The sequence below is a fragment of the Megalobrama amblycephala genome, linkage group LG16 (assembly GCF_018812025.1).
Source record: "Megalobrama amblycephala isolate DHTTF-2021 linkage group LG16, ASM1881202v1, whole genome shotgun sequence".
Taxonomy (NCBI): Eukaryota; Metazoa; Chordata; class Actinopteri; order Cypriniformes; family Xenocyprididae; genus Megalobrama; species Megalobrama amblycephala.
The window spans coordinates 30,670,098-30,690,523 of record NC_063059.1 but is presented as its reverse complement, the minus strand read 5'-3'; the positions used below and the strand labels follow the sequence as shown (position 1 = coordinate 30,690,523).

At 36.0% G+C, this 20,426-nt stretch overlaps 1 protein-coding gene across 3 annotated transcripts in view; it reads right to left on the bottom strand.

Annotated features, from left to right (window-relative positions):
- The window catches only part of caln1 (calneuron 1), a 66,363-nt gene that overhangs the window by 33,258 nt on the left and 12,679 nt on the right, over positions 1–20,426 (bottom strand). For 2 of the 3 annotated variants that reach the window (XM_048161935.1, XM_048161933.1), the window contains exons 3-4: positions 14,726–14,869; positions 8,115–8,227 (exon numbers count right to left, since the gene is read on the bottom strand). In XM_048161935.1, the coding sequence (XP_048017892.1) occupies positions 8,115–8,227; positions 14,726–14,869 (257 nt within the window). The remainder of the gene's footprint in view (positions 1–8,114; positions 8,228–14,725; positions 14,870–20,426) is intronic. The other variant, XM_048161934.1, reaches the window with a different exon arrangement.

The window sequence follows — 20,426 nt, the reverse complement described above, 5'->3', positions numbered from 1 at the left end:
TTCTGAACATGGACAGTCTACCGTACATACATTTTCAATGGAGGGACAGAAAGCTCTTGGACTAAATCTAAAATATCTTAAACTGTGTTCCGAAGATGAACGGAGGTCTTACGGGTTTGGAACGACATGAGGGTGAGTCATTAATGACATAATTTTCATTTTTGCGTGAACTAACCCTTTAAGACCTCTGTTCTTGTAACTCTGTGTCATTCATTAATGATTCACAACTTGACTTTGAAAGCAAAGCAAAAGAAGACCTCAAAATGCCAACAACCAACTGATCCTGTCTAGACTGCTTTTCAAAGCTGTTGCCATTTTGATGGAACTTCCAACACATATATTGAGCAAGATAAATTTCCTTAATATTTAATAGGGTCCAACAAATCTGAATCAAATGCATACTCTACTTCTGACAAAAGACTGATGAAAGAAAATGGCTCTACCATAAGCTATTTTTCTTAGGTAAAACTCTTTTTATCTTTCATTTACAAATCATGTCGTCTACTAAATCAAAGTGCCTGTGGCTGCAGCTATAGATCATTTATTTTAATATTTCAGAATAGATTAGGGTCCAGAAAGCACCTCATACATAAACAATAAGATTATTAACATTTTCTGATTATTATAGCAATAAAGCAGGCATAAGTCAACGTGCAAGCTTAGCAGGGGTTTAGAGCTCAAAAAAAGTGGTTGCGCTTCTCAAAAACTCTCAAAGACCTTGGAGCGAATATCATTTTCATCTGCTCAGATCTCTGAGGAATAAAGCATTTGATCTGTTTTATGTATTGTGCATGAATTTTGTCTGGCACCTCAGGAATCCACTGTAAATAAAATAAAATAAAAAAAAACAAAAACAAAAAAGTAGAGCTGTTAATCACACATTTTAATTAAAATAATTTAATTAAATGGAACAAAAAAGTCCATTTAAAGTCAATATATAATTTCCATTTATCATTTTCTTAGTCAACAGCATTTTTGACAGCCCTAGATATACTGTAAGCTTTAACATGAGCAAAATCGGATAAGGAGTGACTGATCATTTGCTTGCACAATAATAGCAACGCATGATCACATTTGAAGATTGCAGCTGGTGTGCTGCCAAAAGGAATTGAACGCCTCAATCTTTCAGACGGGACATTAGTTGTGACACACTGAGCAAATGTGTAGTTATGATTTGAATTTGGCTTTGGGAACAGATTTTTTCATGCTTCTAATTTTCTCATCATTTCTCACTGAGTGCTCAAGATGATCCGTCATTATCCTTCGGCGTCTCTTAAACAAAATCCTTTTCTCATAATTGAGATGCAGTGTGGTATCCCGCTCTGGGGCACATTAATAAACCCGACACACGGTGGTAATTAAAAGCCAGACATAGGTATTAATTCGCTAATCTGGGCTTGATTTGAACATTTTAGCTTTTTGGACTTCGAGTGTATGCCAGTTTATGGGTGAGCTTTGAGCGAATTATCATTTTCATCCTCTCAGATCTGTGAGGAATAAAGGGTTTGAGTTCAGCCTCTCGTCTCGATAGATGTCCTCAGCTTCTGAGGCTTCAAGCTGTGTCACACAGCAGAGTCTGCATTCGTGCTTCCAAAGCAAAGGTTTCTTATGCCGTTGAAAAGAGAGGTATAGAGAACATAAAAAACAGAGGGTTTTGGGCTTTAAAGGTGAAGTACTGTATGTAAGATTTGTGTATGGTAAAATACATTTTCTTAACCCACTTTATTGTTCATTGACTACTATTAGTAAGCCATTCATGGGTTTATCTCGATAATTTCACCCAAAAGAGAAAACATTGAGCCCACCAGGCACTAGGGTTGTCAAAAGTACTGACTTCGGTACCAATTGGTACTGAAATTTGAAAAACTGTTGAGTAAATTCATAAACACCTCTGATTGGCCATTGTGTTGATGTGCTCATCAGATATGTCTGTGATTGGCTACAATGATCAACGCACAGGAGCGTTTGAAAGCACACTGAAGTGTTTGAGTTTGAAAGCGTTTTGAAAGCGGGAGCAAATGCTTTCAAATGCTTCTGTGTGTTTCTGCGCTCTGCGAGGAGCGTCACTGATGACTGTTTATGTTTTTGAAGCACTGATCATTAAAGCCAATCACAGACATATCTGATGAGTAAATGATGACAACATTTCCATTTTTAGATTAACTATTCCTGTCAAATGCTAAGTGCAACATTTGGATGGAGATTTTGGACATTTGGATGAAGTGCAGCATGTAGGCACTGTACTACAAAACTGTTTTACTCTTTTACTCTCCAAATGTTTTTATTTCTCTCTGAATCATATTATTAATAGTCATTTGTTTATATCAATTTATGCCAATTTGCCTTTTTTAGATGAAAACGGCCATTAGCTGAGGAAATGTCCTCCAAGTCTGATACAATGGCAAGGCAAGGCAAGGCAATTTTATTTGTATAGCACATTTCATACACAATGGTAATTCAAAGTGCTTTACATAAAAAAGAATAATACAAATAGAACATAAGGAATAGAAATAACAGTAAAAACAGAGAATTTTGCTATCTGGATGGAAGAGCTAGGAAGTCTTAGGGAGTTTGTTGTTGTTGTTGTTGTTGTTGTTGTCCATCAGAGAGGATCTAAACGGATCTATCCATCAGAGCAGATCGGAATGGATCTTCCTCACACGACAGGACTGCTACCTGTTAAGGCACTTCAAACTGATAAACACAGTTTCTATCTCCCCTTTTGCCAAGACACCTCAAACTGCACGACACAGCCCTAATCCCCCTTCCGGAGATATCTCATCTATGCAACGCAGTTCAAATTTCCCTTTTGGAAATTTCCCCCTTTGGAAAGTGTCCTGACTGTAATCCAGAGATATCTTAACCATGCACCACAGCTCAAATTTCCCCATGGTTTGTCCCCTTATCCAAATTTACCAATGCCATTGTGTTCAATGACAGAGTTTTACGACTGTAAAAAGAAAGACAGCTAAGTGCAAAGTTGTCAAACATCTTTTTTAGATAATCTTTAGAATTTTCTCAAAAGATCACTGGAGATAAACAGAGAATGCTAAAATTTCCAAATGTATGTGTGTGCGAGTGTTTACAGTTGCATGAAAAAGTATAGGAACCACTTGCAGAATCTGTGAAAATATGAATAATTTTTAAAAAATAAGAGGGATCATACAAAATGCATGTTATTTTTTATTTAGTACTGTCCTGAGTAAGATATTTTACATAAAAGATGTTTACATAAAGTCCACAAGACAAAAACATGTATTAAAATATTCCCGTTCAAAAGTTTGTGAACTCTTGATTCTTAATACTGTGTGTGGTTACCTGGATGATCTCTGACTGTCTTTATGTTTTGTGATGGTTGTAAATGAGTCGCTTGTTTGTCCTGAGCAGTTAAACTGCCCAATATTCCAAAAATATCCTCCAGGTTCCAAATATTCTTCAGTTTTCAAGCATCTTTTGCCTATTTGAACCCTTTCCAGCAGTGACTGTATGATTTTGAGATCCACTTTTCACACTGAGGACAATTGAGGGACTCAAACACAACTATTAAAAAAGGTTCAAACATTCACTGATGCTCCAGAAGGAAACACGATGCATTAAGAGCCGGGGGGTGAAAACTTTTGAACAGGATGAAGATGTCCAAATTTTTCTTATTTTGTTTAAATATCTTTTTTTTTTTTCATTTAGTACTGCCCTTCGGAAGCAACAGAAGATACTTGCTTCTGATTGCTATGTTTCCCATAAGACAAATTAAGTACAATATTCCTTGATTTTCAAATTCAAAAGTTTTCACCCCCCATCTCAAAGCATCGTGTTTCCTTCTGGAGCATCAGTGAATGTTTGAACCATTTATAATAGTTGTGTTTGAGTCTCTCAGTTGTCCTCAGTGTGAAAAAGTGGATCTCAAAATCATACAGTCACTGCTGGAAAGGGTTCAAATAGGCAAAAGATGCTGGAAATCTGAAGAATTTTCAGGAGCTGAAGGATTTTTCTGAAGAACAGAGCTCAGTTTAACTGCTCAGAACAAACAAGAGACTCATGAACAACCATCACAAAACATAAAAACAGTCGTATATCATCCAGATAACCACAAACAGTATTAAGAATCAAGGGTTCATAAACTTTTGAATGGGGTAATTTTAATAAATTCAGCAATTTTTTTTGTCTTGTGGACTATATGTAAACATCTTTTATGTAAAATATCTTACTCAGAACAGTACTAAATAGAAAAAATAACATGCATTTTGTATGATGCCTCTTATTTTGTTCAAATTATTCACATTTTCACAGATTCTGCAAGTGGTTCCATATTATATATATATATATATATATATATATATTATATATGGAAATTACATTGTGGAAATGACATCAGAAAGTACATATTACAAACATAAACATCCATACATGCAGGCACAGAAGCTGCTGTAGGACAGATATTATTATTAAGCTGCTATAAAAGAGACACTGGTAGGTAAAGTATGACCCAGCTTTAACTGGAAAGCCACTCTGAGCACACAAGAATGCTGAAGTGATGTAGCATTGATGAAATAAGCCTGACGCAGCAGCAGCACGGCAGAAAATAAATACTTTAGAGCAGAGTCCTCTATGAAGTCTGGGGAATGATTCATAAAATATAATTAAAGCACTGACAGCAACAGAATGCTCCAAAATAACCCCTTCGAAAGCCACAGGAAGAGACCAGCTCAAGATTCTCAGAACAGTATATTTAGAGCATCTCTACAGAAGTGGATCTCAAGCGTTGGGTCATGGCAATAACAATGAGGAAAAACAATGTTAAATGCAAAGAACAGGCAGCTAATCATCATGCCAATCAAGACGGCAGTATGAAGAAAAAAAAAATTATATACCATTCAACTGTTCTCTATTGTAAAATGTTTTAAAATATAATGTATTCCTGTGATGCAAAGCTGAATTTTCAGCATCATTACTGCAGTCTTTGATGTCTAATATGCTGATTTGCTCCTCAAGAAACATTTCTTATTATTATCCATGTTGAAAACAGTTGTGCTGCATAATATTTTTGTGGAAACCATTTTTCAGGATTCTTTGATGAATACAAAATTTATTTATTTGAAATGTAAATATTTTCTAACATTATAAATATCTACTGTCACTTTTGATCAATTTAATGCATCATTGTTGAATAAAAGTATTCATTTCTCTTTTTTTTTTGTATTTAGGTAGAAGAAAACACTTCCCATTTATTTTAGTCAACGCATGTCCAATGTAAAACGTTGGTCCTAAAGCAAAAACATTTGAGGAGCACTGCTGCAGGGCAACTGTCCCGTCCTCTAATGACATACACCAGGAATAGTGAAGTCACTCAGGAAGTCATTCTCTACCAGCATTGGCTGGAACTGGATTTATAACAGGGAAAAAGTCCTTCATAACAGGAAGGTTGATTCCTCCTATTTCACACACAGATGATGGATGGGGCGTCTCAATGATTCTTTCCCCTCACAGCGGGAATGAGCCACTCTTGGGACTAGATTAATTTAGACAGATAACACTGCAAGATCAAACACTCCATGTCTAAAAACAACAAAAGGACATTTATCACTTAAATCAGCAGTGAAAGGAATCGTCACACTGAGCAGATGTTAACAGTACAACAGGGAATCATGCACCGTATATGAAAGTAACCCGAGTTCTTTTACCTTAAGTGCAACTATTCATTTTTGTTTTGTTTTGTTTACATTAATTAAAATAAAATATAAGTATTACATGAAAACCTAAACTCCAAAAACATAGACTCTGATTTTTCTAACAAAAATGTCTTGGCTACTATACTGAACTAAGATAAGTTTATGTTGAAGGACTAAAACTAAAACTGAAATAAAAATAAATTAAAGGATTAGTCCGCTTTTAAATACACTTTTCCTGATTAAATTTACTCACCCCCATGTCATCCAGGATGTTCATGTCTTTCTTTCGTCAGTTGAAAAGAAATGAAGGTTTTTGAGGAAAACATTCCAGGATTTTTCTCCTTACAGTGGATTTCAATGGCTACCAACAGATTGAAGGTCAAAATTACAGTTTCAGTGCAGCTTCAAGGGCTTTGAACGATACCAGATGAGTAATAAGGGTCTTATCTAGCGAATCGATCGGTCATTTTTGAAAAAAATACAACCGTTTATGCTTTATAAACAAAATATCGCCTTGAACATACTTTCCGCTTCCGCATTCTTCATAACGCTTACGCTGAATGTCCTACGCCTTCTCTATTCAAGTTACAGAAAAAAATGAAACTGGCGCCGAGTTCGTTCCGTAAGTAGAATAGGGAAGGCGTAGAACATTCAGCGTAAGCGTTATGAAGAATGCGGAAGCGGAAAGTACGTTCAAGGCGATATTTTGTTTATAAAGCATAAACGGTTGTATTTTTTCGAAAATGACCGATCAATCGCTAGATAAGACCCTTATTCTCGTTTATCGTTTAAAGCCCTGACGACTGAAACTGAATTTTGACCTTCAACCTGTTGGTTGCCATTGAAATCATGAAGGAGAATAATCCTGGAATGTTTTCCTCAAAAACCTTCATTTCTTTTCGACTGACGAAAGAAAGACATGAACATCTTGGATGACATGGGGGTCAGTAAATTTATCAGAAAAAGTGTATTTAAAAGTGGACTAATCCTTTAACAGTAAACAGAAAAATATATATTTTTATAAGAACTCCTGCATTATTCTAGTTTTAGTAAATGAACAGCCTTCGATGGTTCACTGAGCTACTGTCAGTACAGAAATATCTCACACACTGATCTCTATAATAACTGTAGCAGGCAGTGTGGAAACGTGTGAAAAGCAAATTTATTGGCATTCAGGCATTCAGCATGTGCTCATATAACAGTGTTTTTGGTCAAGAGGGGTTCTGAAGACCAAACATAGTGGCTGTTTAGCTCAAATTTTTACTATGGGGCAGTTGAACTTGAATCTGATTGGTTGACAAGCGTTCTAAGGTGGGCAATAATTTATTAGTAAATGCACAGCTATTTCCAGGCAGGTCTTGACCGGATTACAGTGTTGACCGGATCAATGCTGTTGAGAGCCGCACAGACTCAGGTAATTCACTGTTTTTAACATTATTAATAATAAATGTTTTTGAGCAGCAAATCAGCATATTAGACTGATTTCTGAAGGATCATGTGACACTGAATACTGGAGTAATGATGCTGAAAATTCAGCTTTGCCATCACAGGAATAAATTACATTTCAAAATACATTCACATTTAAAAATTTAAATGTATAAAAATATTATTTTTACTGTAGTTATGATTAAATAAATGCAGCCTTGGTGAGCAAAAAAGACTTAAAAAAAAAAAAAAAAAAAATCTTACAGACCCTAAACTTTTGAACGCTTGTGTATGTTCCAATTCGCACTAGATCACAATTCTCTCTAGCTACATAAATCAGAAGCATTTTTAAAATGTAATATCAAATAATTTCACAGTGTATAATGACAAACAGATGATGCAATGGAGGTGTTTGTTGCTATTTAATATTTCTGAAAATATACCCAAAAGATGCCTGTCAAGTTACTGACAAATTCTTCACGCAGATTTATAAAGTCAGGGTTAGGGTGCCTATTACAAAATTCCCTGATCGTTCAAAGAGTGAGTGATCTGGCCTCAGAGATAGTCTCTCCAATGATGTCAGCCAAGGTCGCAAGCACCCGTCTTAACCAACTAGAGCTGGCATGGGCTCTGCTTCATCTTCCCCGATATCATCACACAGCACTCCATCACAATCCTGAGAGTTAACCAAACCCACAGGGATCCTCTCCGCTCAGCCAGATCATGGCCATGCCAAACACTGCTATCACTCTCCTCTAATCAGCCGAATATGATTCTTACAAACATGAATCCTGAATCCAAACCTGAACACGTAAATCTCACTAATGTAACATTATCCACACAATGCAACCCTACATAAACCGCCATTCAGACACTCCATGATGTCTCCCATTCCTGTTATTCAGTCTGTCAGAATAACAAGTGTCATACAAATAAAATGTCTTATGTAATACTGCAATTTTAAGACTCTTTGAAGCTTAGTCCTTCACAACTACCAGTAAATTGTCCTCCACAGCTTCTTACCTGCCAGAATATGCTGTCTATTGTGTTTCCAAGGAAACCTTCCCGTGTTTCGGAGGACAGGAGCTTAGGTCCGAGTATCGTCATGAACTCCTCAAAGTCCACCTGTCCATCACCTGTAAAACAAATCAAAGTCAGAACTCTGCTCACAAATCACAAATTTTAAAATTGAGGGAATTATTTTATGACTGGAGGCATTAAAGATGAGGTGTTTTTTTATGCAATTAGCAGTACCAAACGAAACTGCCACTGCTAAGGTGTTCCAAGTGTTTGTCTGTTTTTTAGCATGTTGCTATGCAGTTGCTAAGGTGTTTTGAAAGGCGTTTAGCATGTTGCTCTCTAAAGTGTTGTATTTATGTGGTTGCTAAGGGGTTCATTCTGGCACTTATCAGAATGTTATGGGTGGTTGCTAAGGGGACCTGGGGGTTTTTACTTTTTAGAACGTTGCTATAGAGTGCAACAGTCGGGGTTCGGAAGTAAAAACTCCAAAATTTTCCATAAGAAAACTGATTTTGAATGAAAACTTATAAACCTTTAAAGACAGACCTACTGTGAGCTGTGAAGTTGTTAATCAATGGTATTTGCCTCAGCTGAAGCCATCAGATCGCATTTTTCAATTGTTCTCTGAGTAATGTGACGTCACATTGCTCAGGCCCCGCCCACTACCGCTGACTGACAGTCCTGCATTACCATAGTTTCCGCCATGCTTGTGTAGATAGATGCTTCGTGAATATTTTGTTTTGTTTTGTTTTTTATGTTATCTCTAAGCGGCTTTGTCCCGAAATGTGCGTATTGTTTTTAGAGAAACGTGATTAACGAAAAACAAATCCTCACTTTCTTTCCAGTCACTTGAATGCTTTACTTTGCGTGTCCAAATGTTTGAACTCAGACCACTACAGGTATATGGAAGTTCAAGTCCATTTACTAACATTTTAAATATATAAGCCTGTAGACTACATTACATTATCATATGTTCTGTCATATAAACAGTCTAAAAACAATAAAATAACAGCACAGTTTACTTGCCTCAAACAACTCAGTAGGTATTAGTAGTATTATTATAGTTATTGTTTTTGTTGTTACATTTAATTTATTGCCACTTTAAAGGTGCTCTAGAACCTTTTTTTAAAAGATGTAATATAAGTCTAAGGTGTCCCCTGAATGTGTCTGTGAAGTTTCAGCTCAAAATACCCCATAGATTTTTACCTCATAGAACTGCCTATTTTGGGGCATCATTAGAAATGAGCCGATTCAGGGTGTGTGGCCCTTTAAATCTGTTGCTCCACGCCCCAAGAGCTCGCGCTTGCCTTAAACAACATAAAAAAAGTTCAAACAGCTAATATAACCCTCAAAATGGATCTTTACAAAGTGTTCGTATGTCTAATCGTGTAAGTACAGTGTTTATTTTGATTGAGTTTGAGGCTATGCTCCGTGGCTAACGGCTAATGCTACACTGTTGGAGAGATTTATAAACAATGAAGTTGTGTTTATGCATTATACAGACTGCAAGTGTTTAAAAATGAAAATAGCGACGGCTCTTGTCTCCGTGAATTCAGTAAGAAACGATGGTAACTTTAACCACATTTAACAGTACATTAGCAACATGCTAACGAAACATTTAGAAAGACAATTCACAAATATCACTAAAAATATCATGATATCATGGATCATGTCAGTTATTATTGCTCCATCTGCCATTTTTTGCTATTGTCCTTGCTTGCTTACCTAGTCTGTTGATTCAGCTGTGCACAGATCCAGACGTTAATACTGGCTGCCCTTGTCTAATGCCTTTCATAATGTTGGGAACATGGGCTGGCATATGCAAATATTGGGGGCGTACATATTAATGATCCCGACTGTTACGTAACAGTCAGTGTTATGTTGAGATTCGCCTGTTCTTCGGAGGTCTTTTAAACAAATGAGATTTATATAAGAAGGAGGAAACAATGGAGTTTGAGACTCACTGTATGTCATTTCCATGTACTGAACTCTTGTTATTTAACTATGCCGAGGTAAATTCAATTTTTGAATCTAGGGCACCTTTAATATATGAATTATCTTATAGGACTGCACGATATATCGAAATTATCAAAATATTGCGATATGCATATCGCAACGGTACAAGATATATGAATGATTTTAAAAGGCTACTGTAAAAAGTCAAAGTTTTAGGTCAACGCATATAGCAGTGAATAGACTGGGCATGGGATTGTTAATAGCTAATAAAAAATGGCATTTCTCTAGGGAAATATTATATCGCAAGAAATATCATTATCGCAATACTCAACAACAATATCGCATATTTTCCCAGTATCGTGCAGCCCTATTATATTATCTGAAAACTGAACGCAGTTAGCGTCGTCAGGCTTTTATTTGTGCTTAATGAATAAAACAACAGAGTTGCGCACTCAGGTTTATGACTGCTATAAACTTGACCTGCCACAAAATGGCACTGCTTTCGACACTCTTGATGCTTTGAATCTTTCCCCGAAACAATCAGAGAAAAGCTTCAAAGATTTAAGAGGCTTCATTTCTTCATCCCTACTCAATAGTTTTAGGCCTTTTTGCAAATGTTTCAATCGAATTTAGCTGTTTTATAAAGCGTACTGATTTTGAGCCTGTTTTTAAACATTAACTATCTGTAATGTCACGTTTCATGTGTGAAAAAAGCGTCGAAACTAAACTAGCCAATCAGATTTCTTTTCACCCATATCCCACATGCCCAACCATGCACGTACATACACATTTTGACTTTACAACACACAAACGCACACCTTTATTTATTCTCATTCTCTCTTGCTCTTTTAATATGTAATGAGTGTACGCAGATAGATTTTAATAATCAATTTAAAATTATGTAAAAAATAAAAACTGTATTATTTAGCGCCCTCTCATGGTACGCAGAGTGCATACAGCCGTACAGCTGCTGGCGCCACTGGCTTTTTTTTAATTTATTTACATTTTATTTACAAAAATGCTGGCCAAACACCTCTACTGTTTCTTCCATTTAAGAATTGGAGACTCGACCATTGGTTAAGTCAGACTTTTTGATGAACACAGAGCCACATGTCAGCCTAAAAATGGCTCACTTATAGTTGACTCAGCAAATTAAACTGGGATGGAAAAAATATTTTAGCATTCAAAAATGAGTCACTTCAAACACACATTTAAACACACTAACATGTAACAAATTATCTGTTATGAGCAATCAGTCTATAAATGAACAAACATAATGTGTTTCTAGCATGCTCTTTCAATGAGTGCTTGAACGAGTAGGCCTGTGCTTGCAAAATTACTTACTGGCTTCCTCAGACAATGTAGCACTCCTGAAGATGACTCAGTCTGACAAACTTCATCTGAGCTCTGAACATTAATATGAATTATCAAGCGCTGCTGCTCATCTGATTATATCAGCTGGCAAAATCCATCTGCTGTCAGGCAGTTCAGCTCAATGATCAGGTATCATGGCCGTTGAATGTACAGATGTGCTGACAGTGATGAAGGTCAATTGGAGTCATTATGATTTTTATCCCAGAGCTTTCAAATGATAGTCCATCACTCTATCTAATGAACTTCAGAAGCAGCCTTTTGTCATGAAAACTAAAGAAGGTCAAAACCGTAATGAACAATAACCGATAGTAAAATACTTTGACATCAGGCACCAGTGTAGCAGTTGAACACTGATTGCAACTCCAAGTACTTCAATTACTTATAGTATACTTAGTCACATTATTTGATTTAGCAAGGGTCACTCTATATAACCAAAATTACATAACATTTAAACAAATATGTTTTATTTTGAATAATGCTGTCAAATCGATTAATCGCGAATAATCGCATCTAACAAAAAATGTGTGTGTATGTGTGTGTGTGTATATATATATATATATATATATATATGTTTGTGTGTGTTTGTATATATATATATATATATATATATATATATATATATGCATAAGGATGACTAGGCAAAGACCGTGACTCACAAAAATGAATTAAAATGTGATGAAAATTTTATTAAAACAGAATTTAGCTCTCATAAAAAAATTAAAAAAATAATAATGTTGGGTCTCTAATCTAAAGTGCACAGCCTGAAATCAAAGGTAATGTCCAGTTACTGTTTTATGACCATATGCTAATGAAGCAGGAAAATATTACTGCTTTATTGATTCATTTCCACTTAAACTCCTCATACAAAAAAAAAATCGTCCCTACAGATACACTACATCAATGGTCCCCAAACTGGGGTACGTGAACAAAATTTTTCATTCATTTAATTCTTCCCCATCTTAAAATAACATTAAAACCGAGCATGCATTTCATGGCACAATGCCAAAAATACATGACATCCAATCAAAATACCCCATCTTTTGCGGTCAAACTGACTAAATCCATTTCCACATAAGCAGCGTGCATTTGGGTGCTGATAGGTTTTGTCAGAGTCTGCTGCCTTAGCAGATCGCGCTACATGACTGCAGTTCTCGACAATATACCTGTAGATTTAGCACTTACTAGCATGAAAAACAAATAGCCTGGCACAGAAGGTGCATAGAGATCAATTTAAGATTCAAACTCTTGATACAAAACATACCTTTTGTGAGTTCTTGTTTTTAATGTTGATAATATTATAGAATGCAAATCCAAATATCCACACGTTTGCAAATGTGACATTGATTTTATAGAACAGTTCAACAAAGAAATGGGTAATATTGAGTGAGGTTGTTCACAGTATTGTCAGTATTTACTCTATTTTGCAACGAACTAATAGTTCTGCAGAGCTAGAACTGCAGCACACAGTAGTGTTTCGTGAACGAATCTGTGGCTTTGAATGAATCGTTTGTGAAAGTCTTGATTCAATGGGTGCTTCTCAATTCTTATTTGTGCATCCTCGTTTCCTTTCCTCGCTTCCTTTCCTCGTGTCTTAGCTCCACCCCTTCAGGATGCAAGGGAAGGATGTGAGGAAAAGACTCGAGGACGAAGGAACTGAATCAAGTGAAATGATATATCCTCACTCCCTTTAGCGTCACTTCAAAGCATCATCAACTGCACTCGAGAGATCTACCCACATGTTGTTAACGTTTGGTTATTTAAAAGAATTATAATAAATAATAATAAAGCAAGATGCATCATTGAAATATGTGAGATGTAAAGTTTATTTAAACTACAAAAGTAAAGCATACATTTAAATTATTGTGACAGATATGAAGGGGGAGGAGAATTTATACGCGTGTCAGGTCTTTCAATGAGAAAGGTTTCCGCAAAGGATACACCTGTGTATCCTCGCTCATGACTCCTCAGGAAGCTTCCTCACTCCTCGTTCCTCGCCTCCTCATGGTGCAATTAGAGAATTGAAATGTCCTTCAAGATGGCTGAGTTCGATCGGTTTCCGGGACATAGGATGGAGGACGGAGGAGCGAGGAAATGAGGAGGGATATTGAGAAGCACCCAATGATTCATTCATAAATACAGCCACTTGCTTTGTTACTGAATGAATGGATGACTCCGTGACTCACGCATTAAGACTTACTGCCACCTACTGGCGGTTTTAGTATGTAACAGAATCACTTTTGACATTTTTATCATCATTGCTTATTTTACTATTGAACTTATATAAAAAAAAATTTAAAACATAATGTTGTAAAGGTATTTATAAAGATAATACATGCTCAGGGGGTACTCCACTCTAAAAAGTTTGGGAACCACTGCACTACATAATATGTCAGGCCCAACAGATTAGAGGAAATGAAACAAAAGTAAATTGCTTTGATAATATAACCTCAGTAAAATAAACATATTGACAACTAGCAGATTCTGCAATTGACTGAAGATTGCTAAATCTTTATGAATATGAGTTACAATCAGAACATCACATACACATGGATGCTCCTGTCCAACTCACTGACATGATCAGATCTTCAGACATCAAAAAATTGTCACATGTGTTTATACTGTGTGTGTATATATATACATACATACAGTACTGATCAAAAGTGACAGTAAAGACATTTATAATGTTACAAAATATTCTTTCAAATAAATGTGGTTCTTTTGAACTTTCACAAAAATATTAATATGTAACTCTTCACAGAAATGTTTTGAGACACGAGACTACTTTTCGCCTCGACGAGAAATCTCGTCAAATTTTAGTCTCTATTTTAGTTGAAATCCGATGGCTCAGTGAGGCCTGCATAGCCAGCAATGACATTTCCTCTCTCAAGATCCATTAATGTACTAAAAACATATTTAAATCAGTTCATGTGAGTACAGTGGTTCAATATTAATATTATAAAGCGACGAGAATATTTTTGGTGCGCCAAAAAAACAAAATAACGACTTGTATAGTGATGGCCGATTTTGAACAAAACGCTGCTTCATGAACATCGGATTTTAACAAAAATATCTTAATTTGTGTTCCCAAGATGAACGAAGGTCTTACGGGTGCGGAACGACATGAGGGTGAGTAATAAATGACATTATTTTCATTTTTGGGTGAACTAACCCTTTAAAGTTAGGGAACAGAAAAGATCATTAATGCAATATAAAACCAACAGAAGTCAATGACACTTCCCATGACAGGAAAACAATCATATGTGTTGGTAAGTAAGGGGACTCACCATCCATGTCCAATCTCTGCATGATGATTGCCAGCTCCACTTCACTGGGCATGTACCCTAGTGAGCGCATGGCCATGCCAAGCTCCTGCTTGGAGATGAACCCATTACCATCCCGATCCAGGACCCTGAACGCCTCCCGGATCTCTGCCAAGACAAACAAGTGTGCGACTCAACACCTCAAGTGGCTTCCCATCATAAGACCTCTCATTGGTCGTCGTCCACTGAGCAATGATTGCCACTTTCTCTGCACCTGTTATTACACCAGTGGCAACACGCACTGCTGTGCTGTTTCTCTCCTCAAAACGCTTGTCAGCTTCTTATTTTACTGTTCATTTGGAAAGCTAAAAAGAGCAGTAAATGTCTGAATTTTAACCAGCCTCAGAAACATGACTTGAGGCCAGGCTTTTTCCTGGCTTTTTCTTTTGATATCTGCTCTACAGAGGAGGACTCTGCCTCTGAAATGCATATATAACTCGAATCGCGGAGACGAGCTCCATCAAATGCATATTTTATAAACAATCCTTCTGTGAGGAGAAAACTTGTGGCAGCAAAGGATTCGTGTTTTAAAATAGAGCTTGAGTGTCACATCTCTGAAGAACACACAGCATGCTCGAGCACACAGCAGTACATTGGGTAATTTTGCCTACGTATTAAAGGCAGTTGAAGTCAAGCAACCTGGGAATTAACACGTGGGAAACAAAAGATTTCTGAGATTTGACGACACGCTGCACTATTCTCATCCATCTAAATCTAGACTTATTACTGCTGCATATTTTCACACAACAAGTTCTGCAATTTTGTCAGGGTCATATATTCATTTATATATTTGACAAGAGGAATTTTGAAAATAATTGATTCCTGTAAAAAATAATTACTAACAATTATTTTGCCTTTTCTTTTTTGGACTTGTAATTAGTGTATTTTTTAATATATTATAATACTACTTTTAAATATTTCTAAGCCATTGAACAGGGAATTTATACAGTAATTCTGGGTTCCTACATTTTTTTAATGAATATCCATTATTTTTCCAGTATATTTCCAATCGTTTTCAGACAGTGGCATTTTTTGTACATCATTTTATAGAGATTTCTGGGGCAGATTTCCATTTAAAGGGTTAGTTCACCCAAATATGAAAATTCTGTCATTTATTACTTACCCTCATGCTGTTCCACACCCGTAAGACCTTCGTTAATCTTCAAAACACAAATTAAGATATTTTAGTTGAAATCCGATGGCTCCGTGAGGCCTCCATAGGGAGCAATGGACACTTCCTCTCTCAAGATCCATAAAGGTACTAAAAACATATTTAAATCGGTTCATGTGAGTACAGTGGTTCAATATTAATATTATAAAGCGACGGGAATATTTTTGGAGCGCCAAAGAACAAAATAACAACTTATATAGTGATGGCCGATTTCAAAACACTGCTTCATGAAGCATCGGAGCATAAATGAATCAGCGTATCGAATCATGATTCAGATCGCGTGTCAAACTTCCAACGGCTGAAATCACGTGACTTTGGCGTTCCGAACAGCAGATTCGATACACTGATTCATTATGCTCCGATGCTTCCTGAAGCAGTGTTTTGAAATCGGCCATCACTAAATAAGTCGTTATTAATTTTTTTTTGGCGCTCCAAAAATATTCTCGTCGCTTTATAATATTAATATTGAACCACTGTACTGACATGAACCGATTTAAATATGTTTTTAGTACCTTTATGGATCTTGAGAGAGGAAGTGTCCATTGATCTCTATGGAGGCCTCACGGAGCCATCGGATTTCAACTAAAATATCTTAATTTGTGTTCTGAAGATGAACTAAGGTCTTACGGGTGTGGAACGGCATGAGGGTGAGTAATAAATAACAGAATTTTCATTTTTGGGTGAACTAACCCTTTAAATTTCAGGTACCAATTATTCGTCAGGGTCACATATTCAATTATTCATTTGATAAGATAAAAACCTATTTTAAAATTAGAATGTGCTGTTAATATTTTGATGTTGAACTGAATAAAAGTGATGGTTATGTTCTGTTTGCTGTAGTTAGTTCCTGTTTCCCTACTCTGTTCAGTTTCGGTTTCCTTGGTTTAGGATTATGTTGTTGTTTGCTTCTATGGTTACGTACTTGTCTTGTTTAATTCCCTGGTTATCTCCTGCATATATACACCCTGTTCAGTTCGGTCCTCTGTCGGTTATCGTCATTGTTAGGGTAAGTTTACAACGATGTAATAACTTTTTTCTTTGCATTTTTGAAAAGTTTTGCGTACATACGACAACAATGTCAAATGATCCCTCTTCACACAAATGTGCAAAAACAGCTGAAAATGCTGTATTATTCATGCCAGGCCAGTAGTTGGCGATGTCACTTTGTAAAGAAAAACTACACGCCTATAGAGTACCCCAGGGATGACGTGTTTTTGTAGGCCAACCCGGAAGTTAGCGGCGCACGGGTTCCCTCGGTCGAAAGCCTATGCATTTTTCCCATAGACTTTTGGAAAATCGCAAAAAATAAGCTCTGTGTTTAACAAAGGGTTATGACACTTACACGTTTTGTCTATCAAGATAATCTTTACAAGTTAACACAACATTTATAGATTTTGAAGCCTAAATAAAGTCGTCAGATATAAAAGGCTAACAGTAGGCTATAAACGGACTACGGCACACCATGGTCGCGGATCAACATCACCACCAAGCTTCCTCAAACTTTATTTAGAAAACAACTTTATTTATAAACATGCTTGATTATGATCTGTGCTGTTATGAACACTTATCCACTTTTTCATGAGAAATGCTGTCCAAATGTCCCGTTTTTAATGATGACGTCTAAAGTCCCCGCCAAAGGAAGTAGTCCCTTTTAGCAATTTGTTAGCAACCGTGGGTTATAACTGGTGTGTTTTATGTCATAGATCAAAACGTGAAAGTATTTAGAGGCTTTGTTAACCACAGACCTTATTTCAGGCGATTTAGCAAAAACCCATTCAAAAAACCCATAGACTTTACGCCGTTGGAACCGGAAGTCCTAAAATGCTAACTCGCTTCCGGGTTTTGCCTACAAAAATGCGTCATCCCTGAGGCACTCTATAGACTGAACACGTAATACACATGCGCATGACGTCAACTTTTCACAAATTCGCGTTTTTGCAGTTTACAAAAATTTGCACTTTGAAACCCGTTTTCAAAAGTTCGCATTTTCAAACATCGTTGTCATGTAAATGAAAGACCGAAACGCATAAAAAGTTTTTAGTTGAAAATAGAGTCATGTAAATGGCCCCATAGTATGGTTTACGTTTGCATTCTCCTGTGCGTTTCTAATTGTGGAGACTACTGAGAGTATTCCAGAGTCATTTGCGTTTGGATTGCACCATACACTTTACAATCTTGAAGAGTGTGACTGTTCCTAAAAATTTTTTAAATGAATTTCCATTATTTTTCCATGATCTTTCCAGTCAATTTCTGACTATTTTATAGAGATTTCTGGGGAAGATTTCCATTTGAATTCCATGTACCAATTCTTTGAATTACTAGATTTAAATAACTTTCTACAAAATAAATGTCTCCAATAAGACAAAAAAGGCCCTGAGATTGGATTACTGCCCAATACACGATTCAGTGCCTCCTTTGTCCTTAAGGAAGACCATTTTGTGTCCCATAACAATCCAATTAACTAGTAATATCTGCCACCCACACTGTAAAAAAAAAAAAAAATCTGTTAAAAAACGGATAATGTACTGGCAGAAAATTACCAAGACAATATCCAGTAATTTTACTGACATTTCCGTTAATCCTAAAACACAATGCAATGAAGCTCAAAATTCAAAATACAGGTAGAAAACTTGTAAAAAAATAAATACTGAAAATTCCGCCAAATTAATACAGTACATTGTGCCTTAAACAGTCATCCTCAACAGAGAGTCTGATGTTATCGGTTATCAAATTTTACTCTACACAAGGGCTCATGAAAAGCAATATCTAGTGAGATATTAAAATGTTTTAGAGCAGAGAGTGACTAGAAAAATCGATACTGAAATAGAAACACCCATTATTTTCAATGGCCTTTAAATTTTATTCATTTCCAAGACCTTTCCAGGTGTGGAAAACATTTCAATTCTCTTATATTGACAGGTTTTCCATGACTGTGAGAACCCTCGAAAATAGGATTGAAATTCAACCCCATCTATTGGCTAAAAGCATTCCGCTGACCCTGTTGCCAGTCAAACAGGGAAAAGCTACAACTCAAACCAAATCAGTTTAACCAAGCACACAGTATTTAACAATAATCAGTGTCAGGAGGAAATAAAAACATAAAACAAAGCTATTTATCACACATTAAGTGTCTTACTGTTCACAATTATAGAAAATGGCTTTTATATCAACAGCAATTTTACACTGACAGTTATGTTTCAGAGCCAATTCAGAACATCTGTCTCAGGAAAAGGAGGCTCGTAATTGTTATTCAACACAGACACGCGCATGCAAAAAGATTTTGGGAGCGCTGCAAAGTGTTTGCACACTAAAGACTTTAGATTTGTTTTTGTGCATAGAGGCAAACTCATGAATATATAAGGAGTCTGTTGTGGATGTAAAGCCTGTTTGAACACAACATTCAGAAACATTTTGTCCTCTCAATTCTGACTATTCGTCTGACAAGCACTGTTCATTTTAGAGATCTGAGTCTGGCAGCCATATTTAAATGATGTAATAATCGTGTTTTAGATCTATCTGGAAAGACACCTGAAGATGCAATGATATTGAATGCTAATATACTTAATTGAAATATCTATATTTCTACAAATGTGCTCTTCATATGGATAGAGACTATTACAAATCCACAAAGATCCTCTGAAAAACATTTTGTTCATCTGAGAAATTAAACACAGCATTCCTCTAGTGTAAGGGAAACCTAACAATATCAAATGCAGTTTCAATAAAATTTGTTCTGCGTTTTAATACAGTAAGAACTTCAGAAATCTCTATGCGAGTCTCCCCCTTTTACACAAGAGTATCTCTGTGATTAATATGCTACAGAATATTTGCTGACCCCTCCTGATACGATCAATATAACATCAGCAGGCCTCCAGCAGCTGTAAATCACAGTTTGGACTGTTTCAGAGCAAAACCAACAAAGTCAATGACTTGTAGCAGCTCTGTATATCTGCAGATGCCCCGCAGTGTTAAAATGTCACTTAAACATTCATTTTCAGGCCTCAAGGGTTCAATGTATTACTCTCCTTTCTGCTGACAAAGGCAGCATTAATTGATTAACCCTCTGCCTCTCTCTCCCGAATCATGATGAAGAGTGTTGAGGGATGTGTTCTGCTTTGATCCTCGTTTTTATTTAAATTTTCATTTTTGATTCATGATTTAATGTTGGATTTACACATGAAAACCAAAAACATTCAGGGTTACAGACTCTTAACAGCCTTCATTAAAAAGTAATTAATAATATATATATATATATATAATGCTTAAGCGATTCATCCAATTTATCCACATTCAAAAATGAATATTTTATAAAAAATGATCATATTAATCAAAGTTACATTACATTACATTAAACACATAATATAATATAATATAATATAATATAATATAATATAATATAATATAATACATTTGTTTGTTGTTTTTGCCTTTATTTGAGATTAAACTTTAGGGATAGAGACAACATATGCTTACTTATCTCAAAAAATCATAAAT